At 43.9% G+C, this 15,418-nt stretch overlaps 1 protein-coding gene across 2 annotated transcripts in view; it reads right to left on the reverse strand.

Annotated features, from left to right (window-relative positions):
- SLC9A3 (solute carrier family 9 member A3) overlaps positions 1 to 15,418 on the reverse strand; it is an 840,704-nt gene that overhangs the window by 493,444 nt on the left and 331,842 nt on the right. For both annotated transcript variants that reach the window (XM_085606775.1, XM_085606776.1), the window contains exon 3: positions 13,391 to 13,551. In XM_085606775.1, coding sequence (XP_085462901.1) covers positions 13,391 to 13,551 — 161 coding nt within the window. The remainder of the gene's footprint in view (positions 1 to 13,390; positions 13,552 to 15,418) is intronic.

Here is a 15,418-nt window from a genome sequence, read left to right on the forward strand (position 1 = left end):
CCAAGCAGACACTAAACATGAAATGCAAAAGATACACCCTCCCTTTTCTGGCCAGTAACTCCTCCCGAATTCTAAGGACACCAACTCCATTGGATGTACCTTAGCCTGATTGTCAGCATTAAGAACTGTATAAGTCTCTCCAGGTAAGTACTGGTTGAAGAACAGCAGTTGTTCATTCACCATGGTGACACTGGCAACAGTATCTCGCAGAGCTTCAACTCTAACCCCATTAATATGTGGCTGTCGTCTGGGTTTCTCCAGATTACTGGGCCAGACAGCCAGAGTAGCTACATCCACTCCACTCTCTGAGACTAGAGTTGCCTCTGCAGGCTCTCTCTTACATAGTCAGGTCCCACCTGCGATCCAATCTGAAGTGTTTTGGACCCTTTCTTTTGGTCATCCCCACCAGTGGTAGTTTGGTAACCCTTGTTTTGACCTAGTTGCCTGCTTTCTTCGTCAACTCTTGAGGAGAACAAGGACCTAGGTATGCCAGGTTCTGAAGCAATTGCTCTTGATAACAATTACGCAACAGATTCTTTCATGATTAAATTGTAAAAACCATCATAGTCATGCACATTGTTACCTTTCAACCAGCCACCTATTGTCTTAACTGAAAAGTCTACAAAATCAACCAAGGGCCGACTCTGTTTTTTTTGAGTCTCCTTGAATTTGATTTGATATAATCTTGTTTATTCTATATTCTACTGTGGCGAGTCCACAACCCTCAATCAGGGTACCCTTCATGAGGTCATAAGACTCAGCATCTGTCTCAATCAATGTCAGGAGTCTATCCCTGCATTTACCTGAGAACAGTTACCACAAGAAAGAGCCTCAGTGCTTCTTGGCTACCTTTCTACTGATGCAAGTTCTCTCGAAAGCAGTACCATCTGGTGATGTCATCACCAACTGTATATTGGGAACTATCTCTTTGGGGATTTTTGGAAAAAAAGATTTTTCTCTCTTCCCAGTTATGATATTGCTGCCACCAGAGATGGGTCCTAGGCCCATCTCTTTCCTCCATTTCTCTATGCCCTGGAGTTGAGCTTCTAAAGCCAACTTCCTGGCCAATATTTAGTAGTACAAGCTCCTTCTCTGAGGGAGCTTCTCTTTCTGAGTCAGAGTCCTCCACCACCTCCTCAGATTCTTCCTCTCCAGTTTGATGATCCTCCTGGAAGTCAACTTCATCCACTAGATGATCTCGCTCATATTCTGCCAAAAGACTTCTAAGCTTATCTTTGGTAGCATGAGAGGCAGTTTTAACACCATACCCTTTACAGAAGGCCAATAACTGGTAGTATGACAACTCCGTGTAAGGTTTCAGGTAGAGGTCCTGAGCTTGCGCCTGTGGGTTATTTATATTTTCACTAAAGTTGGGACCTTTTTTAGAAAGTAAATTCTAACAACTGATTTCAAGAACTCAACCAAGGCCCTAACAGCTGATTTTAAATAAACTCACTCTTAAGAATAAATCTGAGACCAATTGGAAAAAATAACACTGATTTCTATATATTTGTAAGACTAAGAACTTCGTTCACAGGTAAGTACATTTTTAGTTATGATTTTTCATATTTCGGAAAATAGCTCACTGTTGTGCGCAATTACACACAATGAAAGTCAATGGAGAGAAACATATAAATGTATAAAAAAATCGAACAGTTGTTTCTAGGGGTTGAGGATTAGAGTAGCATCAGGCCAAGGTCCAAGGTTCTACCAGCGGATCGTGGGGAGTATCCTGGATTCGGCCGGGAGCAGGGTGCTGAGATCGTTGGTAGTTGGTGCGCTATGAAGAAGGGGGACACCTGAAAACAGGCTGCACAGGGGGACATACAGGTATGTCTGGGGGACCACAAATGAGGGACCGGGTCAGAAGGGCCACAGGACAAAGGGAGCACTGCTGGTTTGTCGGTCCCCAGGCTGGGCGGGCTAGGTGCAAAGCAGATAGGACAGCCGGGCTCTGTGCATCAAGATGGTCTTTACGGTCAGGGGCAAGCAGCTTGCAGGGATGATTTCCAGACAGCTGGGCCACTCACAAAGTGGGTCTCAGGGGTTTCAACATCACTTGACAAGTGCTTGCTTCCTGGGCTGTTGGCTTCTGGATTGGACTCTTCATCTCTGTGTCAGCTGCAGGTGGTCCGGTACCTCGAGTATTACCATGGCACAGCTCTGGTAGGTCCTGGTACCCTCACACTTAATGGAGGAACAGGTCTGACCCACTGTAGCTGGTGTACCTCTTATTGCTTGGGTGCTGCATCAGAGTTGCCAAGGAGCAGCAAGTCGGAAAACCAGACTCTGCAGGATCAGTGCCTGCGGGCTGCAGGGAAGTAGTTCCTCTACTCAAAGGGAGTACTCTGGTGATTGGCAAAGGGCTGTGAGTGCTCTGGGGTTTTTGAAAGCCTCACAGAAGCAGGATGAGACAGCAAGCCACGATGGTCGAACCCTTGGAAACAGCAGGCAGTGTTTTGCGCCAAAGTCTGCAGCAGGTACTCTGTTCTTGCCTCAGCAGATCTTCTTTTCGTGTTTTCTTCTTAGGTCTGTCGCATCTAAAGTTCAGGGTTCAAAGGTGCCACCTACATACTAAATTTAGGAGAATTACAGGGAGAGACAGGTAGTAGCCAATGGGCTACCTACCTTTAGGGGGTCTACACCCTCTATCTGACCACTTCCTTTGGGGAGTGTGCACAACCCTGACCCTAGTCGGCTAATTCCCTCACAAACAAAATGAAGGAAACTGAAAAGTAGAGTTCACATCACCTGCCCCACCTCAGGGGTGGTGCTGGCTGAATGTGGGCCCACCTCCTAAACTGACAAATGTTTCCACCTGTCCTGCAGCCAAATGTGGAGCAGGACAGCGGGGGTTTGCATCTTCCTCTATCTGGAGATGCCTGGGTTGTATTTCAAAGGTGGCATCGCCTTTGAAACTTCCACCCTTGGAATGGCATTCCGGCCTGGAGGAGGTGTGACGCACCTCTGCCCAGAGTTGGCATTGTTCCTGGCCTCTGAGAGTACAGGCTCTCACCCCATGAGGTCAGAAACATATCTGGTGGTGGCAGGCGGGCTAATACTAGGCAGAGACCACACCAATGTTTGGTGGGTTTTCAGAGGGCGCTTCTAAGGTGTCCTCTGTGTGCATTCCTTAATAAATCCAACACTGGCAGTGGGGATTTATCAAGAGGAGATGTTTGGTACCAAACATCCCTGGGTACAGTGAAGCCATCAGTGTGCTGGGGAACTTATAATGGTGAATACCAAGCTGATGTACTCTCAATGGCTTCCCTGTATACTTACAATATCCAAGAATGGACTTAGATATTGGAGGCTCATATCTGTTCAGGTAGATAAGCCACACATGTGATATAGTGCACCCTGACTCACGACTGTAAGGCCTGCAGTCGGAGTGACTTACCTATACCTCATGCAGTGTCTGGGGGGATGGCACACAGTGATGTGTCCCTTGCCAACTCTTCAGTTTTCTCTGCACCAAGGTACACAGCCTGTAATGGTAGTTTGCATGGTCTTTGTGAGGAATCCCTAGGGTGGCACAATTTGTTCTGCACCTCTAGTGGACCATCTTCAGTCCAATACCCTAGGTCAGTGTTTCCCAAACTGTGGTCCGGGGACCCCCAGGGGTCCCTGACACTTTCCCAGGGGGTCCGCAGGCAGCAGTTTAAAAAGCACTGCACTTGTATAATTAGCAGTTTTCCATAAACAATACAAGTGTCAAGATAACACCAGTGATTAATGTACCTGCTAGAGAGAGATGAGAGTTTTGTCCTGTGGCAGCTTTGAGTTAGCTAATGTAGCACAGAGGGTTAATATGCCTATTGCAAAGAACGTGTACTGTGCATTTTAAATAACAGTACTTTATGTGCATAGGCGAGTGGATTACTGCTTTTGTCAAAAAGATTATTTTGTTACTGTGCAGTACATAAGTGACAACCGTAATCTAGCACAGTGACCTATAAGCTGTCATCAAAGAGCTGCTTGCAAACTGCATGGTACAAGTTAGTAACTTATGTTTTTTCCCTGTCTGTCATTATCCCGATGCTGCTAAAAAAGTGTATTAGGGTGGAAATACATTTTTATTGTTAAAGTCAATGCTAATCACTGTCTTATGTTCTGAATCCCGAGTTTTTTGTGCTTCTCCAGACCAAGCACTCTTTAAAAATGCCTACCAGTGTAAGTGACATGTGAATCCTACACCTTGTAGTCCCCTTTGCCTTATGTAACATTTTCTATACACTGAATTACACTTATGATTAATTGTCTCTATATGTGTGTGATGTAAAGTGATAAACGTGTTGTAGACTGCACCGTTGTTTCCTAAATTTCTTTGGGGGAGAGCCTCCCAAAGCCCCATTTGTAGTGGTCAGGCACACTCAATGCACTTGGTGTGCACCGTATGGGGACTGGTCTGAAAACATTTGCCAGGGCTGCTTTGGGTTTTCAGTCTGGCCCTGGCAGGAGTAGGAGCCTCGGACTGCGAAATAAAACCAACCATTTAAAAGTTAGTCACAGAGATGCAGCACCAACCTTCCCATTAAAATTTTATTTTTTTGCAAATTCTTTCAATATAAAATACTAAGGGGGATATTTACAAAAGAAGTGGTGGAGCGTGTCTTTAGGCTCTGTGTCTTAACGACACGCGCCGCCACTTCAGAAACGCAGGGCTGCACCATATTTACAAGAATATGGTGCAGTCCTACATTTTGCCCTGTGCTGGTGCTACACTTAGCAGTGTAGCGCCAACGCAGGCACCCTTGCAACACAGTGCAAGGGTGTCTGCGTGCAGGGGAAGATTGTTTATGTAAAGGAAGGGCCCCCCTTCCTGCACATAAACAATCTTGAAATGGGGTTTTGTCACTTGTATGTGTGCTGCTTAATGCAGCACATATGGAAGTTACAAAATGCCATGACCTTCCTGAACATAAACAATCCAATGCGTTTTGCTTTCTCCATGTGTGCTGCACAAGCCAGCACACATGGAAAAAGCAAAAATGAGGAGAAATAAAGCATTTCTCCTCGTTTCGCCAAGTTAAGACCTGGTTTTCCCTGGTGTTAATTTTGGTGCTGCCTCCTATTAACGCTGCCCCGGTGGAATGCCCACTGCAAAACCCACTACCCACCCCTTCACGCTAAGCATTGCGCAAAAGGGGGCTTTATTTACAAGGCAACGTTAAGCCATATTAAGTGGCTTACCGCTGCCTTGTAAATAAGGCAAAGCCCCTATCGACACGCGAACGTCGCAAAAATTGATGTTTCCATGGTGGTAGGGGTTTGTAAATATGCCCCTAAAATCCTTAGTATTTCGAATATTTGTTTTGTGTGCACACATGTTAATTTTGTTTCGAATTACTGTTTTAACGTTTGGAATTTAAATCATAAAAATTGCTTGGGGGTCCCCGACTTCCAGTGGTGACTCAGTGGGGTCCTCAGGAGTCAAAAGTTTGGGAACCACTGCCCTAGGTACCAGGGATGCCAATTACTAGGGTCTCACAGGGGTAGCTGAAGTTGTACCAACTGTGGTACAGTTTGAGGAGAGAGATCTGGCACTGGGGAACTTGTTAGAAGGGACCCAGTGCACTTGTATTCAAAATCACATCATGTTTTAGGCAAAAAGCGAGGGCTTACATGTCAAAAGAGGTACTTTCTCACAATACGTTAACCCTCTTTTATGTAGTTACTTGCAATAGTCTGGGAGGCTGAAGGTTGCACCTTACATAGCTTCTCACTTCCCCTTATGGTCATATACTCATGTTGAATACTGTCTAAAACTGTTGCTGTACTCACCAGGAAGATGTGATCATATGTCAGGTACTACTGTCATACACCCAGTTACTACTACAGCATGTAGATATTGCCACAGCAGGCCACCATCCTTGTAATGTATGAGATTCATAAGGGGTCGCAAATTGCGACCTACCTCTTTTTTGTTAATGGGGGAGGTCTTTAGCAACGCCATTAGGAATCAAAAACAATGTCTGAAACACTTTTGTACATTCCATTTTGCTAATTGCAAATTTCGAGTCACAAAACGTCGCAATTTGCGACTCACAAAAGGGAATTGTCATACATCTGGCTCTATATTTTATGTGGATAGCTCAGCAGGTTACTGCTTTTGTCACAGATCATTTTGTTACTTGCAGTTCCTAAGTTACAATCTTAATATAGCACAGTGACCTATGAAGTGTCAAAGTGCTGCATGTAAATTGCATGGTCTAGGTTTGAACCTCGGGCCGATTCACAGAACTAATCTGAGACAAAATCCTAAACTTACTACTTCTGGTATTCACAAAAGACATTTAAGATTTTTGGTATTCACAAAAATCACTTACGACTCCTAACTTTATGTCTGCACTCGGGCTGGAATTTCCACACCCGGAGTGGAATTTCCGCACTCGGAGCAGAAATCCCACACTTGTGCCGGAATCTCCGCTTCTGGGTTGGAATACCCGCATTCTGCCCGGTTGAGCATTTTCCTCAATGCTAATCACCTGTTCGAGTGCCTACCAACCCCCACCATGCATCAGATGAAGTCAATTAACACCAGAATCTGGGTATTCCGCCCTAAAAGCAGAGATTCCAGCCCGAGTGTGAAAATTGCGGCACAGGTGCGGGATTTCGGCTCCTGGTGTGGAAATTCCGCTCCGGGTATGGAATTTCCAGTCCGAGTCCGGACGTAAAGTTAGGAGTCATAAGTGATTTCTGTGAAGACCAAAAATCGTAAGTGCCTTCTATGAATACCAGAAGTAGTAAGTTTTGGGATTTTGTCACAGATTAGTTCTGTGAATCGGCCCCCTTATGTTTTTTCCTCAGTCTTTCATTATCCTAATGTTGCTAAAAAGGTTTTGTTTGCATAGAAATACATTATTATTAGTAAAGCCAACCCCAACCATTGTGGTACATTTAAAACATGATTTTTTGCTTTAAAGACCAAACACTCTTAAGGTGTACTGCCTACTAGTATGGATGACATGTGATTCCTACACCTTGTAAGCCTCATTGTCTTACAAATATATTTATTTGTATTTATTTATTTTAAAGGTTTTATATAGCATTGGCTAGACCCAGGGGTATCAGAGCGCTTTACAGGAGTGTGAAGAGGTACGGTACTAAAAACATTTGATCAAAAACATTGCAATAAGAACCAATATACCTAACAAAGCAGATAAATACGAGTGCTATTTACAAAAGTACCATATTAAGCTGAAGAGGGTAGTGAGTAATTAGGCTAGGGAGGGTGGGTGAAAGAGAAAAAGAAATGATAAAGGAGGGGGACAAAGAGAGTAGGAGTTAGGAGAACAGGAGAACAGTGGGAGGCCGTGTGTAAGGCTAGATGTCATATGTAAAGATAGAGGCAGGGAGGGGGGGTTAAGGGGGAGGGGAGAGAGTAGCGTGAGGGAGGGGAGTTAGGAGGGAGAATGGGGAGGAGAGAGAATTGGAGGGCAATAGAGGGGAGCCTGACGGGGGTGCAGAGTGGGAGTCAGTGTCAGAGGTAGATATTATGGACCCCAATATTTGTTGAGGAGGTACAGTTTAAGGTCTTTTTTGAAGTTGAACTACGAAGGGTTACAGCGTAGGTCTTTAGGCAGGGAGTTCCAGATGGAAGGAGTGGTTCTGGAGAAGGAGCGAGCTTTTGTGTTTTTCTTTTTTAACAGAGGGGTGATAAGAATTAGGACGTTTGTGCTCCTCGTCGGTCGGGCGCAGCCTGCTTTGTGGAGTTTGTCTGAGAGGTAACGTGGGGTGTTTTGGTGAAGGGCTTTGTGCGTGATACATGCAATCTTACAGGTGGATCTGCCTTCGATGGGTAGCCATTTGATGGTTTTAAGGTAGGGGGAGATGTGGTCAAAACGTTTGTAGTCAGAGATAAGTCTAGCAGCTAGGTTGAGCACTGATTTGAGTGGTGAAAGGTGGTCTTTAGGTGTTCCAGCGAGGCTAGCGTTACCATAGTCGATTCTTGACAGGACCAGCGATTGGACAACAGATTTGAAGTCGTCAGCAGGGATGAAGGGTTTAATTTTCTTGAGATGACGGAGGGTGAAGAGTGCTCTTTTGGCTGAGGTTTTATGTGGGAAGTAAGAGCAAGGCTATTATCAATGGCGATGCCTAGAGATTTAACCGAGTTGGAAGTAGTGAGAGAGCAGTTGAGAGCATTAAGGTCGGATATCCAGTCTTGTATGGGGAGTGGGTTGTTTTTAGGGGAGAAGAGAATGATTTCGTTTTTTTAGGGTTGAGTTTGAGATGATTGTGGTGGAACCATGATTGGATCTTGGTCAGGGTGTCATTGAGGTGAAGGACTTCAGAGTGGGATTTAATCTTATAGTAAAGTTGAATGTCGTCGGCATAGAGGTGGTAATTGGTTCCTGCTTGTTTGAGAATGAGGGTAAGGGGTTCCATGAAGAGGTTGAAGAAAGCAGGAGAGAGAATGGATCCCTGGGGGACAGAGAGGGAGATTGGAGTAGGGTTGGAAAGGCAGTTATCGATTTTGATTTGCTGGGTTCTGTGTTAGAGAAAGGAGGTGAACCAGTCGAGGACAAGACCATTGAGGCCTAAGCGGACTTTAAGAGCGTTAAGTAAGGCCGTGTGGTTAACTGTATCAAAAGCACCGCAAAGGTCGAGGAGAATGAGTAGGCACGACTCGCCATTGTCGAGTGAGTGATGTATGTCGTCAACTATATTGAGCATGTCAGATTCTGTGCTGCATCGATTTCTGAAGCCAGATTGCAGTGAGTCAAAGAGGTCGAAAGTGTTGATGTGATTATCCAGTTGGAGCAGGGCGCACTTTTCAAGGGCTTTGGAGAGAAGAGGGAGGTTAGAGATAGGTCGGAGGTTATTCAGGTCGTTGGGATCCGCGTTGGGATTTTTGGGGATGGGTGTGATTTGACCCAGTTGGAGGGAGGCGGGAACACACCCCTTTTGCCAGGGAGGAGTTTATAATGGTGGTCCAGTATGGGGCAATGATATCTTTTTGGTCTTGGACTAGGTTAGAGGGCAGAGGGTCTTTGGTGTAAGAGGATGGTTTGAGCTTAGTGATGATGTTATAGACTTCGTGTTTGGTAACAGGGTGAAAATTATGCCATGATGCATTTTTTTTTGCTGGGGGAAAAAGGGTTGGATTCAAGTGGGAAGGTAACGGAAAAGAGATGGGGAGGATTTGATGGGGATGGAGATTCAGGAGAAATGTCATAAGAAAATAGTGGGTTGGGAGAGAGGGGATTTAAGAGGAAGGATTGATCTATTTTGGTGATTTTATCAGAGAAGAATTTAGCAATTGAGGCTTTGGGGGGCAGAGGATGTTTGGTTTTTGACGATGCTGAACAATTCTCTAGGTCTATTTTTGGCCCTATCAAGTTGTGCGCGGAAGAAGGGGGCCTTTTCATTGAGGATGTGTTTTTGTAGTTGGACCTAGCAGATCAGATGAGGGCTAGATGGGAGGGGGACGGGTGTTGCCTCCAGGTTCTTTCAGACAGTCTAAGAGAGCGTCTTTCGCTGTTGAGATCAGAGTTGAACCAGGATTTGGAAGGTATGTTTCTTTGGGGTTTTAGTTTGGGAGGGGCCACTAGGTCCAGGACCTCAGTAACTGATTTATTATAGTGTTCGGTGAGGGCGTTAGCATTTTGGGAGAGGGGAGTGAGCAGAAAATGGGCTTTGAGTTTAGTTTTTAGTTCGCTGGGGGGGATAAGATGAAGGTTTCTGATCAAATTCATGTGTTTGATGCTTTTGGTATGGAGGGGGGGCTGTAGTGGTGATCGTAAAGAGGATGTGGTGATCGTCGGACCAGTCAGTGGGGATGATGTTGGAAAGGGAGGCCAAATCATTATTAGTGATGATGGCATCAAGAGTGGCCCCTTTGGTGTGAGTTGGAGAGTGACAAATTTGTTTAAGGTCACTAATCTCCAGAAGATTCGTGAGGAGATTAACTGCAGGGTCTTCGATATCATTCCAGTGGAGGTTGAAGTCTCCAAGGAAGAGATTGTTAGAGTTGGAAAGTGAGGAGTGGGTGAGGAGGTTAGAAAGTTCCTCTGCGAAGGGAAGGGATTCGCCAGGAGGATGGTAGATATTATGTAGGTGAATAGGAGGGGAGCCCTGAATTTTAAGTTCTGCTCCGAGGTATTCAAAGGTAATAGAGTCAGAGTTCTTAGCAAGGAAGAGTTGAAGTTCGTTTTAAAAGATGATGGCTAGACCACCTCCTATTCTATCTTGTCTATCTTTTCTAAGTATGGAGTAACCGGGGGGAGAGTAAAGCAACGATAGATGTAGAGTGGACATTGAGCAAAGTTTCCGTAAGGAAGGCAATGTCAATGTCTTAGCTGAGGATGGTTTCAGCTATTTCAGTCACATGCCGGACAGCTGAGCGGCAGTTAACCAGCAGGCATGCAAGGGGTTTCTGGTTGTTTATGGGGTAGGGCATGATTGGATAGCGGTAAGTTGTGTTGGGGGTCTAGGGGAGATGGGGGAGGACGGGATTCTGCTCATCCCCAGGATCACGGGAATGGTAGAGTGGGGGGTGGGAGGGTTATTTGGATAGTTAGGGAGGTAAGAGTTACAAAGGTCGAGGAAGTCTGAGAGATGGCTCGAGGATATATGATTCCTTCTCTCTTTATAACAGGGGTCTACAATCTTTTCACTCACAAGAGCTACTTATGTTCAATGACAATCATTCTGAGCTACTAATATTATTAGTGTTGTACATATCAGACTAGATTATATAAGTGCCCACTCCTGCAAGATTGCCAGTCATGATCACCTCACTGAGGATTGCCAAGCAGTGGAAGGCTTAGTCAATTTGGAATGCCTCTACAATGGTAATACATAACAACCACAGCTGCAATGTCGCTTGGCACTATGGTAATAATATTAATAATAAGTCTCCCAAGGATGCATGATTTATCATTTAAATATCAGCATTAAAGATTTTGGAAATTATGTGTTCTAAAAATATACACATTTTCAGATCAAACACACGCTTTCCAATGTTAGTACACCTATATTAATTCAACCAAACAAAAGCTTCTAATTTTATAGGCTGAGTTGCACACAGGAAAGCTAAAAGCAGGTAGCTGGAGAGCTACCAGTAGCTCACAATCTACTTGTTGGAGAAACCTACTTTATAATGTGTGTGTGATGTAAAGTGCTCTGACACCCTACACCGGTATGAGTGGCACTATAAAACAAATGAAATGCATGTGAGAGAGGGGTTATGGAGAGATGAGGGGCACTGTTGGAGGATGGTAGCGAGGGAATCCATAGAGAAGGAGGTCTTTGGGAGGCATCAAAAGAAATTGTTGCACCGGGCACCACTTTGCTAAAGCCAGCCACGCTGACACATGACAGAGGTTTCACTGAACAGCTTTGAAGGCACTCTGGCCACAGATGTGATCGTTCCTCACTTTTCCCCCTAAGAATTGGAAAATACGGAATAAAGATATCGTTCTGCAAGCAACCACACTGATTGCTAAGGTTCAGTTCATGAATATTTCAGTTTACTTACCTAGACTGCAGTGAGTGGACTCAGCGGTGATTTAACAGCTAAAGGGAAAATTGGGGGATGGGGCAAGGATAAATTTACTCCAATGGGCCAGCAACTACTGTTACAATGTATGGTAAAATACGTCAATACTGCAATGGCAGTTGCATTTTAAGCTGCTTTATCTTTGGTCCTATCAAAATGCAGCATACACTGTTAGATGTATCTCATTGTATCATCAGACTCACAATTCTGACTCTTGCCTACGGAGAATCATGCAAAGTGAACACCTTACCTATAATTAGAAATGTACATGCATACTGTATTTCTTCAATTGTCCATTTTAGCCATGTGCTATGCATCATCATGTTACTCTTTATTTCAGACCTCGATATACCATAAAAGAGATACATAAATAACTTGACATACAGTCAAAGATTAAGACATCCATTAGCTAAAAACAAGCAAAGTCTAGTTAAAAAATATAATAAAATTGATCATGCATTTATACTCTCAGCACCAATTAAAAAAGTATCCCTAATTATATAGGAATATTACGCATTCCTAAAAACCACAAACTCAATAAAAATCTTGAAACTGCAAAAACCATGGGAGGGGGGGGGGGTGGTTTAGTTTGTAAATTCCTAAGGGCCACCTCATGGTTTTTAGTGCCCAGGTTCCTACAAATGGGAACTAACCATTTCGGCCTAGGTTTACTATAACTAGGGTGAGAAAAAAACAAACGGGGCACTGATTCATTATCATGCCCACAGCTAGGGCAGCTCTGGTCCTTAGAGTTATCTGCTCCTGACCAGCCAGGTATGAATGCAAGAAAAGGAAACGTTCCAAACCTAAATTGTACATACAATTTTTATAGCCATCCTGGGTTCAACAATATCCAAGAATGGTTCGATTAAATAATAAACTTTATGTTGTAAAAGAAAAGCAGCATAATGTACATTGGAGGCTACAAGACTAGACAGCTTGTAGGACCTGTATTTACTTTTCAGGTCCTGTGCACTTATACATGGGCATGAACCTCCTGGGTCACTCCACTGATCCAGAAGACCCATCCCCTTAAAACTTTCTCTTAAAGGCTTAATCCAGGGTAATCGAGCAGAGCACGGGTCCTTAAGAATTTCTACTAGATCACTACAATAAAGCAACAGCTCTGGGGTAGCCCAGAGCCTTCTCCAGAATAATAAAGGTCTTAATTTAATTTGATCTGAAATTGGCCTCAACCCAGTGTCAAATCGTAGCAGTGTTAAGGGTTTACTTATTGGGAGACTCGTTATTGACCTCCAAAAGCGATTTTCCTCCAGCTCTTGCACTTTAGTCATTTTATGTCCCCATATCACTGCCCCATGAACTGCTACCCCCAGTGCTTGGCTGGTATAAGTTCTATTCCTCCAAGCAGTGATCTTAATGTTGAATAATCAAGTAAATTATTCCATAGTCTTATCCTGAAGAACCCGTTATCTGAGAAAGTTGTGACAAAATTATCACTTGTTTAACTCTGCCTCACTGCTCCTACAGGTATCATTTTCATTGGTTCATCTTCTTCACACACCGTGCAACTGATCCCATTTAGATTGTCATATATATTCACTGTTAGTAATTCTTCTCTCTATGTACAGTGTACACCACCCAACAACTGCAACCCATATAGAGCGCTATACATCCCATTAGGATCTGATTCGTGCCAGGGTTATTTAAACATTTATAACTAGATACACTCACATTTGGGAGAGGGGTTGTTAAGCATCAGAATTTTACCCTGAGGCCACTCCGAAATTACGAAATACATTGTTTAGTTCAACATTTGTTCGTTTAACTGTTATAGTAGTCAGTATAGTAGGCATTATACCCCTTATGCCAGTAGCAATTTCTGCGTGAATGTCGGGTGAAGTTTTGCATCCCACTTACCACAGTTACAGCATCATTCAACAAAGACTCCCCGAAAACAATAATAAAGAGAACATCATTGACATGGACTTCTTCAAACACGGCAATGACGGCCACAGGGTCTACTGCAGCTATCAGGCTTCCGAACAGGAGAAAGTCCAGAAGTCCAATGTTAAGGGGTCCTGAAAAAGAAAGCAAAAAAGGAGGTGCTTGAAACACTCTTTTAAATTTGACTTGATTTGGAGTGACTTCATAAATAAAATAGACAGACATCAAATATATAGAGCGTGTCAATGGCGGATCCTTCTATGCAACACTGCTTATAAACTTCTAAACTCTTTCTTCCTTCTCAGTTCTGTCTGAGGCTGTGTCAAGAGTACCACGGAACACCACCAGACTATAGCATTTCTGCGCATTAATTGTCAGTTCAAACGTTCTTTTCTGCTAAATAAAATTACCCACTGTCTTCAATTGAGCAGGAAATGTGTGCACTTAAAAATACTGCGGAGACAGATGGTGAGTATTCAGGGTTTTAAAAACGTAAACCAAGTAGCTCTACTCTCAAGCCAATAGGTATGGGTGGCAATTCACTTATGGCCTCAGATTAAAACCAAACTGAGGCTGAGATTACAAGCAATGGGGTGATTAATCTTCTGGCAGGGAGAATTAAAAAGGTTGTTATATAGAGAACACAGTGGGCCCGATTCGCAAAGGTAAAATGAGACGAAAGTCTAACTTTACGACTCTCACTATTCACAAAGGGCATTTACTACTTGTAAAAGCCCTTTGTGAATACCAAAAGTCGTAAAGTTAGACTTTCGTGCCACTTTACCTTTGTGAATCAGGCCCAGTGACTTTAAATCATGTCATTAGAAACTTTGGAGAATTGTTGATTCCAACTGAAGTTTTGAATTATAATATCAGTGATGGCCGATAAATCAAGCGGGATCCACACACGCACTCACCCAACTACATGCACACTCACAAGCGTGCACACTCATACACCCACCACTCACAAGCAAACACATCCATTCATCGAATGAACTCATAAATACACATACATTCATACATGCACATACGCACGCATGCACCAAACATTAAAAACATAACACCTTCAGCGTCTTGGGGAGGGAAGCCTCAGTGGTTCCAAAAAGTTTGGGACTGCTGCCAATCCTCATAGGCTGACCTTAGGGGGAGGCAGCAGATCCTACCTCGTCATAGAGTGGTATGGGGTCAGTGAGACTGCTGTGATGATGCAGCAATGAAAGACCCTCCAGCCTGGCCACTTCAGGGATTAAAACTGAAGTGACCAGGTCCAAGGTTATCAGTGACCCACCCCCTTGTCACAAGGAGGAGGGCCTTGAGGCTCTTTGTAAGGTTGAAAAGGTCAGCCCACAGGGTTGTAACATCTTCAGTCCAGCAAAGTTCAGCTCAGGCAGCCAGAAACCTGTGCATTTAGCGCACCTCTAACTTCTGGCTGCTAGACCAGAAAATAAAGAGTGTCTGTCAGTCCGACCTTTGCTCAGCCTAACAGACACTTTTTATGTTGGCCAAAAGGTGTGGGCATTATTTCTCTGCCCTAAAGCATGGGCCACTGCTGTATAATATAAACCTTCATCCAAACAGGGTTCATCGTGGGAATGGTATGGACAAAGCAAATATGTTCTCCTTAAAATGGCATCTTTCTGAATGTCCTAATTCTATAGCACTGCATTTTGGTATTTATTTTAGCACTTTTATCATTTTCTTAATGCAAAATTAAGGCTCAGAATACGGTAAAGGCTTAGAACCTGATTTAGAGTTTGGTGGATGGGTCACTCTGTCACAAATGTGACTGATATCCCATTTGCCTTATTACAAGTGCTGTAGGATATAATGTACTTATAATAAGGTGGACGGGACATCAGTCATGTTTGTGATGAAGTAACCCATCGTGCAAACTCTAAATCAGGCCCTTATGGACACTCTACCCCAAACATGGTTGTGGATATCTTGCTCGATGAGCTAGAAAGTGGATTATAGTCTATGGCACTTGTCATATGGTGGAGG

Source organism: Triturus cristatus, chromosome 5_2 (assembly GCF_964204655.1).
Source record: "Triturus cristatus chromosome 5_2, aTriCri1.1, whole genome shotgun sequence".
NCBI classification, from domain to species: domain Eukaryota; kingdom Metazoa; phylum Chordata; class Amphibia; order Caudata; family Salamandridae; genus Triturus; species Triturus cristatus.